The following is a 12,066-nucleotide window of genomic DNA, read 5'->3' as shown; positions in this document are numbered from 1 at the left end:
TTACGGAGCCTCATACTTCTATGATACAGTCTAATGGTAAAAAGGGATTTTGTTCGTTGCTGTGATTATTCAGTGACGTATTATAGGACATTTTTGACCGTCGCCCACTTCCGTTGTTCCTTCAAGTGGTAACGAACTTCAGCTTATCACTTCATTTTGATATGTGTTCTTACACAGCCACGGCAATAGGTTAATATACCGTTGACGAAGGCTTGTGAAGCGCACATCATGTGCAGGAATCATAAAAGCAATCACATTTTCTATCTACTGCTGTGCTCGAGCTGAGCGGTCAAAGGCGAAATAAACATGCGTATATTCCTTCTAAAGTGTAATCTCGAGAAAGAATACATTTAAATCAGTGCTGGCAAGCCTGTTACTCGTAATGAATACCCTAAGCAGTGCGATAAAATGAAGACGACGAACAAACACCGAGACTTGAGCACTGGCTTTGCAGCTGATTCTGTTGCGCCTACTTTCTATTGAATCCTCCTCGTTTTTCCGCGCTGCTTAAAATTTCCAGCGTAGAGAAGATTCGCGTTAAAACCCGTGACTAAGGCTGCGAATGTTTTCAGCATGCCTTGCTTCCGAAGTGGCTTCTTCTGGAGCACACCCGGTGGGAGGTTATTTTGGCTGAAATAAATATATTGTCACGTAGCAGTTGGTACAGGTAGCGCCGCGTCCAGACGGCAGAGGAACGCCAACACCGAGATGATGCCAGCGCACACCGAGACGAGGGTAATGCCGCGTCTACAACAATAGCCGCTCGGCGGCTGTTCGGCGCGCAGCTCGTGCGCCACGCTGTTCGCTGCTGAAGAAGACGAAGCTCGACGTTCCTTCCTGGCCGTCTCGGTGTGCGCTGGCATCATCTCGGTGTTGGCGTTCCTCTGCCATCTGGACGCGGCGCTACCTGTACCAACTGCTACGTGACAATATGACCGGTCCTTATGGAAAACATTTTTGAGCTTCAACATATTGACAATACACGTGCTTTGTAAAAGGTCACAAAACATTATTCCTCCGTGGTTCAATGTGTGCGATGCTTGCATTCAGTATGGACTGTGAGCATGAATTGTCACGAATAAAAGTATAAATGGTTGCTGCCCGCTTTTAAACTCGCTATTATGAAATACTGCGACCAGCAGTAAGAGGCGAAAATTAGGAAATCCTGTTTTTTTTTTCTGCCGTCACGAAATCAAGGACAGTAATAGAGGCATTTCAAAATTTCAATACTTTTCCAAACACGAGTACGTCAGCTTGACCGTAATGCCTTAGTAAGAGTTCAATCGCTGACCCGACTTCGTTCGCTAGAAAATAAGCAATGGTTTCGTGTTTTAGACTTATATGTTGCCGATGTGCGAAATTTTAGGCCGGCATCATAAAAGCACGCGGCGAAGTGCTATGACATTCCTGCGCTTTTGTGCGTCGTACACTGTGATTAAGCAATTTCTTACGTTCTTCGATTTCCTTCCTTTCCTGGCTATCTTAATGTTCCAAATTATTGTTATTCATGCATTTTGTTGTGCTCTTGTGCAATTTATATTTAGGGTTCTTGCTTACGTCTTTAGCAGATTCCATGCAGATTTTTTTTTTTTTGCTTTCACAAAATGCCTTTTGGTAGAAAAGCCAACAGGTTGAGAGTGATGCATTGCAGACTAGTGCTTCGCGTTCTTTTAAGCTAGCCGCGGTAGACACGGGCAGACTACGGCCGCATGGCTCGGGCAGACTTGTCTGCATAGTTCTTAAAAAAGTACAGCATTCTTTGTTCCACCAGCGGATAAAAAGGGCTGAATATAGTTGAACGTGTGTTACTCTAGTTTGTTTGCCACACGAGTTATATATGGAGCCATGAAAGGAGTGCATTTATTTTGGAAACATATTTATTTATTGTTTGATGATTTTTGTTTTTTATGGCAAAATTTATGGGCTATTTTCAACCAATAAGAGCCGCACCACACGTCCCTTCCCATTACGAGAGTATATCAAGCCGTTTTGACGAAATCGATGGCCATGCTCCAAGTTTTTCGCTTCAAATGTTTCGGGATACGAACACGTGGCTTGCAAATAACTCTAGGCATTTTCTCTTCCACTGCGATGACACTTTGGCGCTTGCACATTTCTTATTTCCTTCTCTCTGAACTGCCTATGACGCATTTTCCAGGAATTCCAGACCGCTTTCACAGGATTCGCCTTGCCTCTCTTTCAATTCCCATATCACCCCACCGTTTATCCCGGCCGCGCTCTTTTTCTACGAAGAGTGCTAGCCGAACAAGGCAAAGCGCTAGTTTTTTGTTGTGTTTTTTTTTGTACTTGCGTTCTTTGATCTGTTTTCCGTGGCGCTCAAATATGGGCATCCCTGCTCATGCACCCTCCCTCCATCTCCCTTTATCCACCTATCAGCTGCAAACTTTCTCTTGGGGCTACAAAAGCCCCTGCAAAAGTAACGACTCTGTATCACCCTCTCCTCCCCGCCGCCGTCTCTCCGGTCATTCCCCCCGTTACCCTCTCGTTCGGCGTATTTCGCTAAATCTCGAAAGCGGTGCTTTCTACCTGACACAGAGGACACATTAAAAGATTCTGACTTCACGCCCAGGTGGAGGAGATATGCTACATTATGTGGCTTAACCTTACTTGAATAAAAAAAAGAGCTCGCAATTGACTGATATGAACTATTGATATTACAAAAAACAGTGTCTTCATTTGGTTTAAACTCCAGATTCATTTGCTCTTGTCACAGTGATTCTGTTTATTACAGGGTGCGACAAGGCGCATCAAAATTAGATAAGAACCATTCAGTACAAGGAAAGTTTAGCAGATTCCGGTTTCACATTATTGTGGGAATACGTTGCCATAGCCGAATGAAAATAAAGAACGGAACGGCGTTTCCCCATGAAAGGACCCCCTTCGAGCCAATGGCGAAGGTGAATTCTCATGATCCTGCTGGTGTGCGGAAATCCAGGGAGCCACGTAATAATCAGCGAGTATGGCGGGGGTGGGGGTGATTTTTCCCCTCCATCTGCCACTTCCTTGATTGTCTCACTACTAGGCTCACGAGAATCGGCCGCCGCCATTGGCTGGAAGGCGATGCTCTGACGGAGAAAAGCCGCTTTGTTCTCGACGTCTATTAGTGCTGTTGTCTTGTGTGTGCTATTTGTTGTCTCCGCTTTGTCGCGCTGCTGATGACAATCCCTACCAGTAACCGACATGCCCACGCCAATTTAAATAAACTTGATTGTGCACCATTTCTTGAGATTCGGCTGCAGAGGGAATGTACGCAGAGTAATCTCTCCTTCGAACGATCAATTCGATTACTAGAGTAGATATTAGTTTCAGGATTGCTGCCCATAATGTTTTCTTTACAAGCAATACACAATGGTTTATTAATCTGTTGCCGTGTTAAAAACACTGCTCAAAACGCAGTTAAAACCTAAATTTTGTTACGCTTGAAAGGACAAGACAAGGAGGCCATGGTATGCGGCGTCCCCTATTACGTCGCTCAAAACTCATAATGGAGAACCAAATCAGTTTGTACCATTTCAACGAATCAGGGAAGCCAAAAGCTTCGTAAGGGTAGTGCTTATAATTTATCTTGTGATTAGCTTCTCGTTCGGGTTGGAATAAAACTTTTAACGAGAGATTATTTTGTTAGCTTAGGTTAGGAAACTCACCCCCTGCCCTTCACTCCTTCCGCCACCAAGACTGCAGGGCCATAAATTTACCCCTGGCCTTGCGCCGCCTTCCGTGATACGACTCCAGGAGTCGCCCAATAATTCTAATCTGCCATAGTGTTGCGATTGTTGTGTACTGGGACAATAGACAGTTTTTGAATAGGATGCCCGAAGTATTAAATGCCCCAAGGATTGAAATATCGGTGCCCCACGAATTTGCTTTTAGAATAATTGTAGAATAGATATTTAGAATAGGTGTTTTCTATACGCAGCGTCGCCAATCGCAGACAGCAGCTCCATTGTGGTCAAGAAGAGAAGTCCTAAAATAAAAAATAAAAAGAATTTTGTTTTGTATATCTCGTTATATTGCTGCAGAGCTTAATTTCCATATCACAACGGAAACAAACTTTAGTTACAAAATATGTTTTTGACTTTTTTTTGGTTGCCACGTGCCGCGCCATCTCGGGTGGTACTTGCAAGGTTACTCTCGAAAATGTAGCTTCCTGACCTAAAATTACTGCATAAATTAGAAAGCAGTGCGTTAATGCCATCTCTAACCTGTTTGAACCTCGCGCGCTTTCTAGCATCGAACGGCGCGTATTCACTAAGCGTAGCTGTTCTCTAAGGGCGGAAGTAATCGGCAAAAATTGGCCCGCCTTAAATTTTGTGGTGCAGGCACCACAAAAAGCTTCTCCCTTTCCCATTTATTTGGATGAATCAGCAACCCAACCCTAGCCTTCCTATCGTTCCCTTTCTGCCTCTCCTCCGCAGCACTGCTAAGAAGAGTTTCCCGGAATATAGGAGACGAAGAGCAGTTCTGACTTCCACGGAGCATAGGCATGAGCCAGCTATGGACACTTGGTCAGCTTGTTCTGTGAAATGACAGAGTTGGAAGAGCACCAACGGAGCACTGTTCCCCCATTTCCAGCTGGCATCTATTGAAAAAAGGTCCACTGACAAAGAAAATTCGTGTGGGTGCTTTCGAACTTGGAAATTTCGAGGAATGGGCAAACGCCGTGACGCATTTTGTACCGTCTATTGCATGGGTCGGGGGAGGGAGGGGGGGGGGGGGGTAACAAAGAAGAAGTTTCCATCTGCTTTTTCTTTATTCTCTTCTATTCTATCTCGTCTTTCGCTCCTCTTACCAGCTTCACCAATAGTGACGTGCCCAGACATTTCCCTTTCCCCTTCCTCTCTATCCATTCATTCTCTCTTTCATCCACACGTGACCTGGGCCGCCATGCCTATAGATATAGAGGCCGCAGTAGAGGCTACGCACTTTTCAAGCAGCTGTTGCACTGGGCTGGTCGCCAGTTGATTTCAAACGTGCAGTTGGCGTGAAGGCAGCCTTGAGACTCATCCTGCAATATGGCGAGCTACAACCCATCAGTTCTTGAGGTGAGTTAATCCTGTTGTATTCATTTGTCGGCGTATAAATTATCGTTTTATATCATCTATGGGTTTGTTGAAGCCTTGCAGTGCGACCGTTCTCACATTAATGCGCGCTCTTGCATGCTGCTGTTGGAGTTGCAGGTTTGTTCAGACTTTTCTGATACTCATCTCGATAAGCTTTCGTGATTTTAATGAGAGGGAACAGGCACTAGATGGATGGAGGAAATCTCGGTTCCCGCCTGATCGACTCCAAGTGGAGGGCGTAATTGTCGGCAAATCGAAAAGGAATGTTGAACAACATTCCGTCGCGCGGACGAAAATTGACGGGGTTAGATGAAATGTACACTCTGCACAAGAGTAAATAGCTTTACGATACGAATACATTACGAATGCTTTTACCGCTATTACATAAGGGAATATGTCGCTGCGTTGTGCGGGTACAATATTTCCAATGGAGAAATTGCACCTCTTCCGTAGGTTGCCTCGTCCTATTGAATGCTCAATATACATAGGTCGTTCGTTTTCAGGTCTTTTTTTTTCCCGAAATTTGGGAGGTATAATTTGCGCAATATGTTTTGAGCAGCAATTCGGGTTTTTAGGGTCATTTTCAGCAGCACGAGACAGTTCTCTAAAATAGTTCTTTGTCCTGCTTGACAAACGGTGTACTATTTTTTGCTCCTTCTCTCATAAAATAAAACACAGAAATCGAGGTTCTCAGGAAAAATTATACACCGATTAAAACTTTTTGTTCCCAGACTGTTGAAAATATTTTTTCGTGTTGATACCAAACTTCTGCCGAGCACACCCACGTCTGAGCAAGACTGGCCTGAATTTATCTCTGAGATAAGCTCTGGGTATCCGCAGATAATTTTTGCTGCGCCCTCTGAGCTTTGTGAACAACAGTACCAACATAGTCTGGAAAGCTCATTTTCGAAGAGAAATCGGGCTGATCCCTATCTACGAGAATTCCGTTCAGGGATGCTAAGGAAGTAAATGTAACATGCGTACGGAGCTTTTACCGCATGATTATTAATAACCGCACAATCGAAGTGCGCATGGCGATCAACAGGCCGATTTAAGGTTATTCCAAGGCGCCTTGAATAAGCATAACTGCGAATATTGTAATGGCCGCCATTTTACTATATTGCTTTTTCGATTCTTGCCTCATCATACAGAGATGCACCCAAGATGCGGATGAAACAGCGTCCCGGACAGAGTTCTCGGACCCGACGGGAGTATTCCTCCGCGTGCTAAGCGAAAGACCGTCGGCCAGGAATTTTGTCCGTCAACTAGAAACGAACGCCACATCCCGAATGCCGGACAGTCATGCAAATGACGACATCTTCTCACAAGAGGTAAGTACCTTTTATTACTTTCAATGAGCCTTATTAACTGACCACTGTGGTGAATAACCACCGGCACGGAAACTTCCTTTATGGCACGGCGTTCTTACGGTGATTGGTGCGGGTCAACGAAATCGTTCAGCACTGCTGAGCTATAGCGCACTGTGAAGTGTCTCTTGTCTTTTGTCCACTTGTTTTCAGATAGCGCCACATGGAAAAAATACCAAATACATTATCCTACTACTGCTCTAATAATAAGCAAAAAAAAAAAGGATTTCACCGATAGAATTCTGTGACATGGTATCATGTTGTGAAATTTAAAATCGGCTGAACTGAGCAAGAGTGTGAATTATTAGGCGAATCGGAAAAAATAGCAAAATATAAATTCCACCTCCCGGTCTGTGATCGTTTCCAGCTTTTTGTGCTGCGGCAGTCATATTTACGTTGTGCGTACGGCTAGGTATGGAATCGGAGCTTGAAATAAAGCCGAAAACTTTTCCGTTTGAGAAAAAGCCGAGTTCATGCGATAGTTTTGTCGGGAAACTCGATTGCGCTGTGTGGAAGCAACATGGCTCGTTTAAAAGTTATCTTTCGGAGGTGCTAGAGAGGTTACTGTAAAATATCCACAGAGCTTTTTTTTTTTGTTTTGCACCTGCTCTAGATTTTTTATGTTAGTTTCCTGTAAGGGATCCCAGATAACTTTTGCATAGTCTGGGACTGGCTGTATCATTATGCTATATGTTATTAAGCGATCATTATGCTATACGTTATTAAGCGTTATTAAGCTTAGTTCTTTGGTCTCGTCACTTAGAATGTTCTTTTTCATTCCTCTCCATTGCAGACGAAACGCCCCATCGAACCGGTATTTTTGAGCGGCCAAAAGGTGGTGGATCGCTCGACACGGGAGCGCAATGTTCACTGCCTCATCGGGACCCGCAATGTGCTGCAGTTCTCGCCGGAGACGCTTTTTCTGGCTGTCTCCCTCGCGGATCGCTACTTGCAGGTAAGCAAGGCTTCTGTTATACGTTTGAACCCTTTTCACGAGCAGCGCCCATATCTAAAGTGGAGTATTAGAAAATTGAATGCCGATACAAATACGAACGAATTCCGCGATCGATCTGGCGAATGATGTCTTAGCGTTACGTTTCATCGGAATTTGACCTGAGACTTGCATCATACGGAACTCGAGGGCGTTACCATGCGAATTTTACATTATTTGTCGCGTTTGTGGTGCCTTTTCCCATGTAAATCTTTTCCTCAGTTTTTGTACGTACCTGTGTGTTACAACAAGACATCTGAACATTTTATTGTTCCTACTCCTGCATTCGTAAAGAACCGAGTTGTGATACTCTTTGCCATACTCACGGTACTTGTTTACCGTGTGTGGCTGTGGGAAAGCACATCGCCACTGCTAGTTGGTTGTCGGAACTGTGGATGCTGCAGCTTCCGTTAGTGCCTCGCACTAAAGTTATTAAGGTTGCAGTTGCCAGGGCGCGTTAATCTGTAATGCATTTGATGACTTGGACTATTCGATGCGTTTCGAACTTGAATTCGAAATAGCTTACGTCCTACGTATGTACTTATATGGACGCAGTCACGAGCGAATCGTTTATACAAACGCAAGCTGTCGCTGTTAGCTCCATTTCATTTTTCATTCATTATTACAGCGCAGCGACGGCAAAGAACAAGAGGGGGACACAACAGCGCGGACTGTCAACTTGAGTTGACAGTCAGCGCTGTGTTGTCCCCCTCTTGTTCTTTGCCGTCGTTGCGCTGTAATTATGAATGTAGGTAACCAACTTGCTCAAAATGTTGTATTATGGAACTTCATTTTTCATATCGTCTACCCTTCGTTAGCGTGTTGTGCTCATTGGCACGTAACTGAGGGCTTTTCACTCCATGGCACTACAGATTCAGACGCGAATTGCAGCTAGGCAAAGTGCATATGAATAAGCTCTTAGGCCTGTTTTTCTGCAGTTTTGTTGACCTTTACAGTGCCGGAAGAATCTGTACATTTGTACAAGCTCTGGTGGGAGCTATGAAGGAGGACCGTCTCCTGACTGATCTGTGCTCCGCTCTCTGCTGCTTTTCTCTGTTCAGATGCGCCCCGTGAATAAGCACCAGACGGAGCTGCTGTGGGCGGCAGCGATGTGTGTTGCGGTGCAACGCAAGGAGCCCGAGTGCCACCTTGCCTACCGTTCCTACCTCGCGTCGATTAAAGCCATGGGAGAGACGACGGAGCGAGAGCTGTGCGCCATCGAAAAGGACATTCTCCGGGCTGTCGATTGGTCCCTGGACCTGCCGTTGCCCCTGCACTTCCTGCGTCGCAACTGCAAGGCTGCTCAGGTGGGTGCCTGTCGCGCTCTCGGTTGCATTCTTGGCTTAGAGGGATCTGTGGAGGATGTTGCACATCAACTGATTGCTGCTCGCAATCTACGACGTGGCTCCACTGAGCTATAAGTTGAATAGGTGCTCGATACAGTTGAGCTGTTAGAACATACAATAGTCTGTCGTACCGTCGGCACCATTATATGCACGCTGTTTCGAGACTCCGAGGGGAGGGGTGATGTTTCAGTGCTTCATGTAGAGCACACAAAGGAGCGCAGGTGATGTACAGAGGCTTAACTGCGGTCCAGTTCATGGTGATTTGCCTGCGAAAGATTAGAACCTAATTCGTTAGAGTATATTTTGGTTCAGTAAACTGATTCTAGAGGCCCGTGTATTGTGCGATATGAGAGCACGTTAAAGAACCCCAAATGGTCGAAACTTCTGAAGCCCTTAACTACGGCGTCCCTCATAGCCCGAGTCGCTTTAGGACGTTGAACTAAAATTTGGTTCATTAAGGTGAAGTGATTAATATCGCGTGTCGGTATGTATTCCTCGGTTCCGCACGTCCAGTTCTCTACTCGTTATGACGCCTAAAACGGATGAAATTCATTTTAAAACTTTCCATGCAGTGGGTGAAGGTGCAGCCTTGTTTGCGGAATTGACGCAGAAAGCTTTTCACACCCTGCATTTTTATGGAAGGATTGGGCTTTGATGCCGAAGGATATCGTTTACTTGTAGCGTAGTGTGGTAATCTACCCACATTGGCCAACATTAATTTATCATCAATTTCAGTTTAAAACCTTAATTTCTACTGAATTTTTCGTGTACCAGACAAGCCGACAAGCAGGGCCGCGTTTTTGTTTTTATTTTCTTTTTGTTTTTTTCTGACCAGTTGCTTGGGAGACAAAAAGCCAAATATAAAGCTCTTGACTCTGCCACAGACATGTGCAAAGGAGTCGTTGCCTTTTTTAATCGAAGTAGAGATTCGGAATAGTAATCCCTGGCTACCACATGTTTCCTCTGCTGAACAGGCGAGCAAACAGGAGCACCTGACGGCGATGTACATCCTGGAGGTGTGCCTGGTCGACTACACCATGGCCTGGATGAAGCCCTCCAAGAAGGACGCATCTGCTCTCTACTGCGCCATGCACTTTCAAGGAAGGAAAAATCTATGGTATGCCACTGAGTCCTTACTATCTTTTAATTTTTTAGAGCCCATGAAAAGTAAAAATGCACTGTAATCAAAAGATTAAGTAATATCGTAAATAAAGACTTCATTACGCTTCGTAATGCCTGAGGTACAAATTTAGGAGAGAGCTGTCGCTGGTCCAAATTAGCGAATTCTGTATGCTACCTTTCGTGAATAGAGATGCACCACTCCCCTCAATTATATTCTGTTTCGAAAAGGGAAGGGCTTGCTTGCTTTAAACAAGTTTATAGCTTGTGACTAAAACTTTTCCAAAGTTTTTTAATATACTACTTTTTGAAGGTGTACTACTTTGACATTTCCTTCCTGTGACTAGAACATTGCTCGCGCTCCAATGAGTTTCGGTTTCGTGAAATTCCACTGTGATCATACGTTTTCTCTGTAGAAGTGGCGAGATGGGTGTGCGTTTAAGAAAGCTTCTAAACGAATAGGTGATTCATATACGTTTTGCAACTTGATTGGGCCAAAGTTGTCTTTTCTGCTTATCTGCTACATGTACGAACCAAATATACATGTGCATTCCTTGCAGGGCATCATTTGTTCCAGAATGAGAACAATCATATCGCATGTTTCTCACGAGAGAATCGCGATCGCCATCATGAGAGGGAATAGGTATTCAGTGTTGCATTACAAAACAACAAATACGTATAATCCCCCGCTAATTACTAGACGGGAAGTTTTCCGCAACGTCAACACTGCAGTAGCACTCAAATGCCCTCTTGAGGATGTATTTATTTTTCTTCGGGGGTGGGTATGACTACTAAACACAGTGCTATTTATTTCATTTCATTTCATTTATTTTCTCCTTAAGGGCCCGAGGGCATTACATAAGGGGGAGGCGAATTAACATGTTGTAAAAAAATCTTGAACGTGGAAAAATGTGAAGAGCAAAATACAAAATACAATGAAGGCAAGCAAAAACAAAAGCAAGAAGAAAAAAAATACAGTAAAAAATGCAGACATACATCGAAGTCAAATAACAGCAAACAAGCAATCGCAAGAGAAACAAAATTACGCTAAGGCGCAGAAATGCAACTAAACTAAGTAACAAAAGAGTACAAAGGGGACAGTATTCAGGATGGCTGAAGTTTTAGTTTATTATGGAATTGTTTTCTGTCTGTGCATTCGGCTATGTTTTCGGGTAAGGAATTCCATAAGACTATTGCATGAGGGAAAAATGAGCTACTCATTGCAAGGGTGCGGGTGGAAATTCGTGCTAGAGACTGGCTGTGGCTTAGACGGGAAGATCTTCGTAGTGGTGTTGTTAGTAGCTCATGTCTGGACCGTGGGTGATAATAGAATGTGTGAAGAAGGCACAAACGAGATATGATGCGGCGTGATTCGAGGGACCACAAGATGCAGTTGTCCAGTGGCCATGATATAGGTTCCCTGCAGCCTATAGTGACCCGGATGCAAGAGTTGCTGCTGGCCGCCTGCGAGAGCGAAAAGTGGGTGGGTATCGTTTTCCATTTTTTCAGCGCATAAGTCTAGAGATACCTCGTCTATTGTCAAAGAGCGTGCATGTAATATGCGGCTCCTTTAAACGTAAGTCCTCTTTCGTTGTCTGGCAAGTAGAATCCATAGCTGATAAACACAGTGAGCAGCAACTCTGGACGCAATAATTTTTCAACGGGGAAGAGTTTAAGAACGCAATTTTTTCATACACTGTAGCAATCAGTATATTCATAGTTCTCCCATTGGGAGGCTTGTATACTTTTGCTAAAAACGTTTTTGTTAGCGTCGAGAAATTTTCCTATTGGTTTTTTTATAGTAGCGACGGAAAATTTCAAAAAGGGGTAAAAAACACAGCGGGAGAATCGACCACTGCCTAAAATATTTCCATAACAGTACCTTACAATATGCAAACTTTTCGTCCAAGAAATCTGTAGATGTTGGTAATCCAAATGTTCCATGGCATATGTTTTTTTCCGTGCCCACTGATGTAAGTTTGTTATGTTGCGTGGGAGCTACTGTTCGCATTGTCGTTCTTGGAAACACATTGGAACACCGATCTTGCTGCATTTGTTTGACTCTTGTAGCAACACAGTGAACATTTCTTGTGCTCTGTTGCAGACTCCATACGAGGTCTACGAGAAGGACTGGTCTGGATCTCTCGGCTGATCATCGAACA

At 44.3% G+C, this 12,066-nt stretch overlaps 1 protein-coding gene across 1 annotated transcript; it reads left to right on the top strand.

Moving 5' to 3' along the window:
* The first annotated feature begins 5,033 nt into the window (after positions 1–5,033).
* On the top strand, positions 5,034–12,056 carry LOC149326981 (G2/mitotic-specific cyclin-B2-like). Its single transcript, XM_089562568.1, has 7 exons — positions 5,034–5,063; positions 6,233–6,412; positions 7,242–7,403; positions 8,501–8,746; positions 9,760–9,902; positions 11,282–11,387; positions 12,009–12,056. Exons 1-7 carry the CDS (start codon positions 5,034–5,036, stop codon positions 12,054–12,056), a joined length of 915 nt encoding a protein of 304 aa, XP_089418694.1.
* The last annotated feature ends 10 nt before the right edge of the window (positions 12,057–12,066 follow it).

Source organism: Amblyomma mixtum, chromosome 10 (genome assembly GCF_055824585.1).
Source record: "Amblyomma mixtum isolate Tamu chromosome 10, ASM5582458v1, whole genome shotgun sequence".
In the NCBI taxonomy this organism is placed as follows: domain Eukaryota; kingdom Metazoa; phylum Arthropoda; class Arachnida; order Ixodida; family Ixodidae; genus Amblyomma; species Amblyomma mixtum.
Note: the sequence above shows the minus strand (reverse complement) of the source record. Positions and strands in the feature narration are given on the sequence as shown.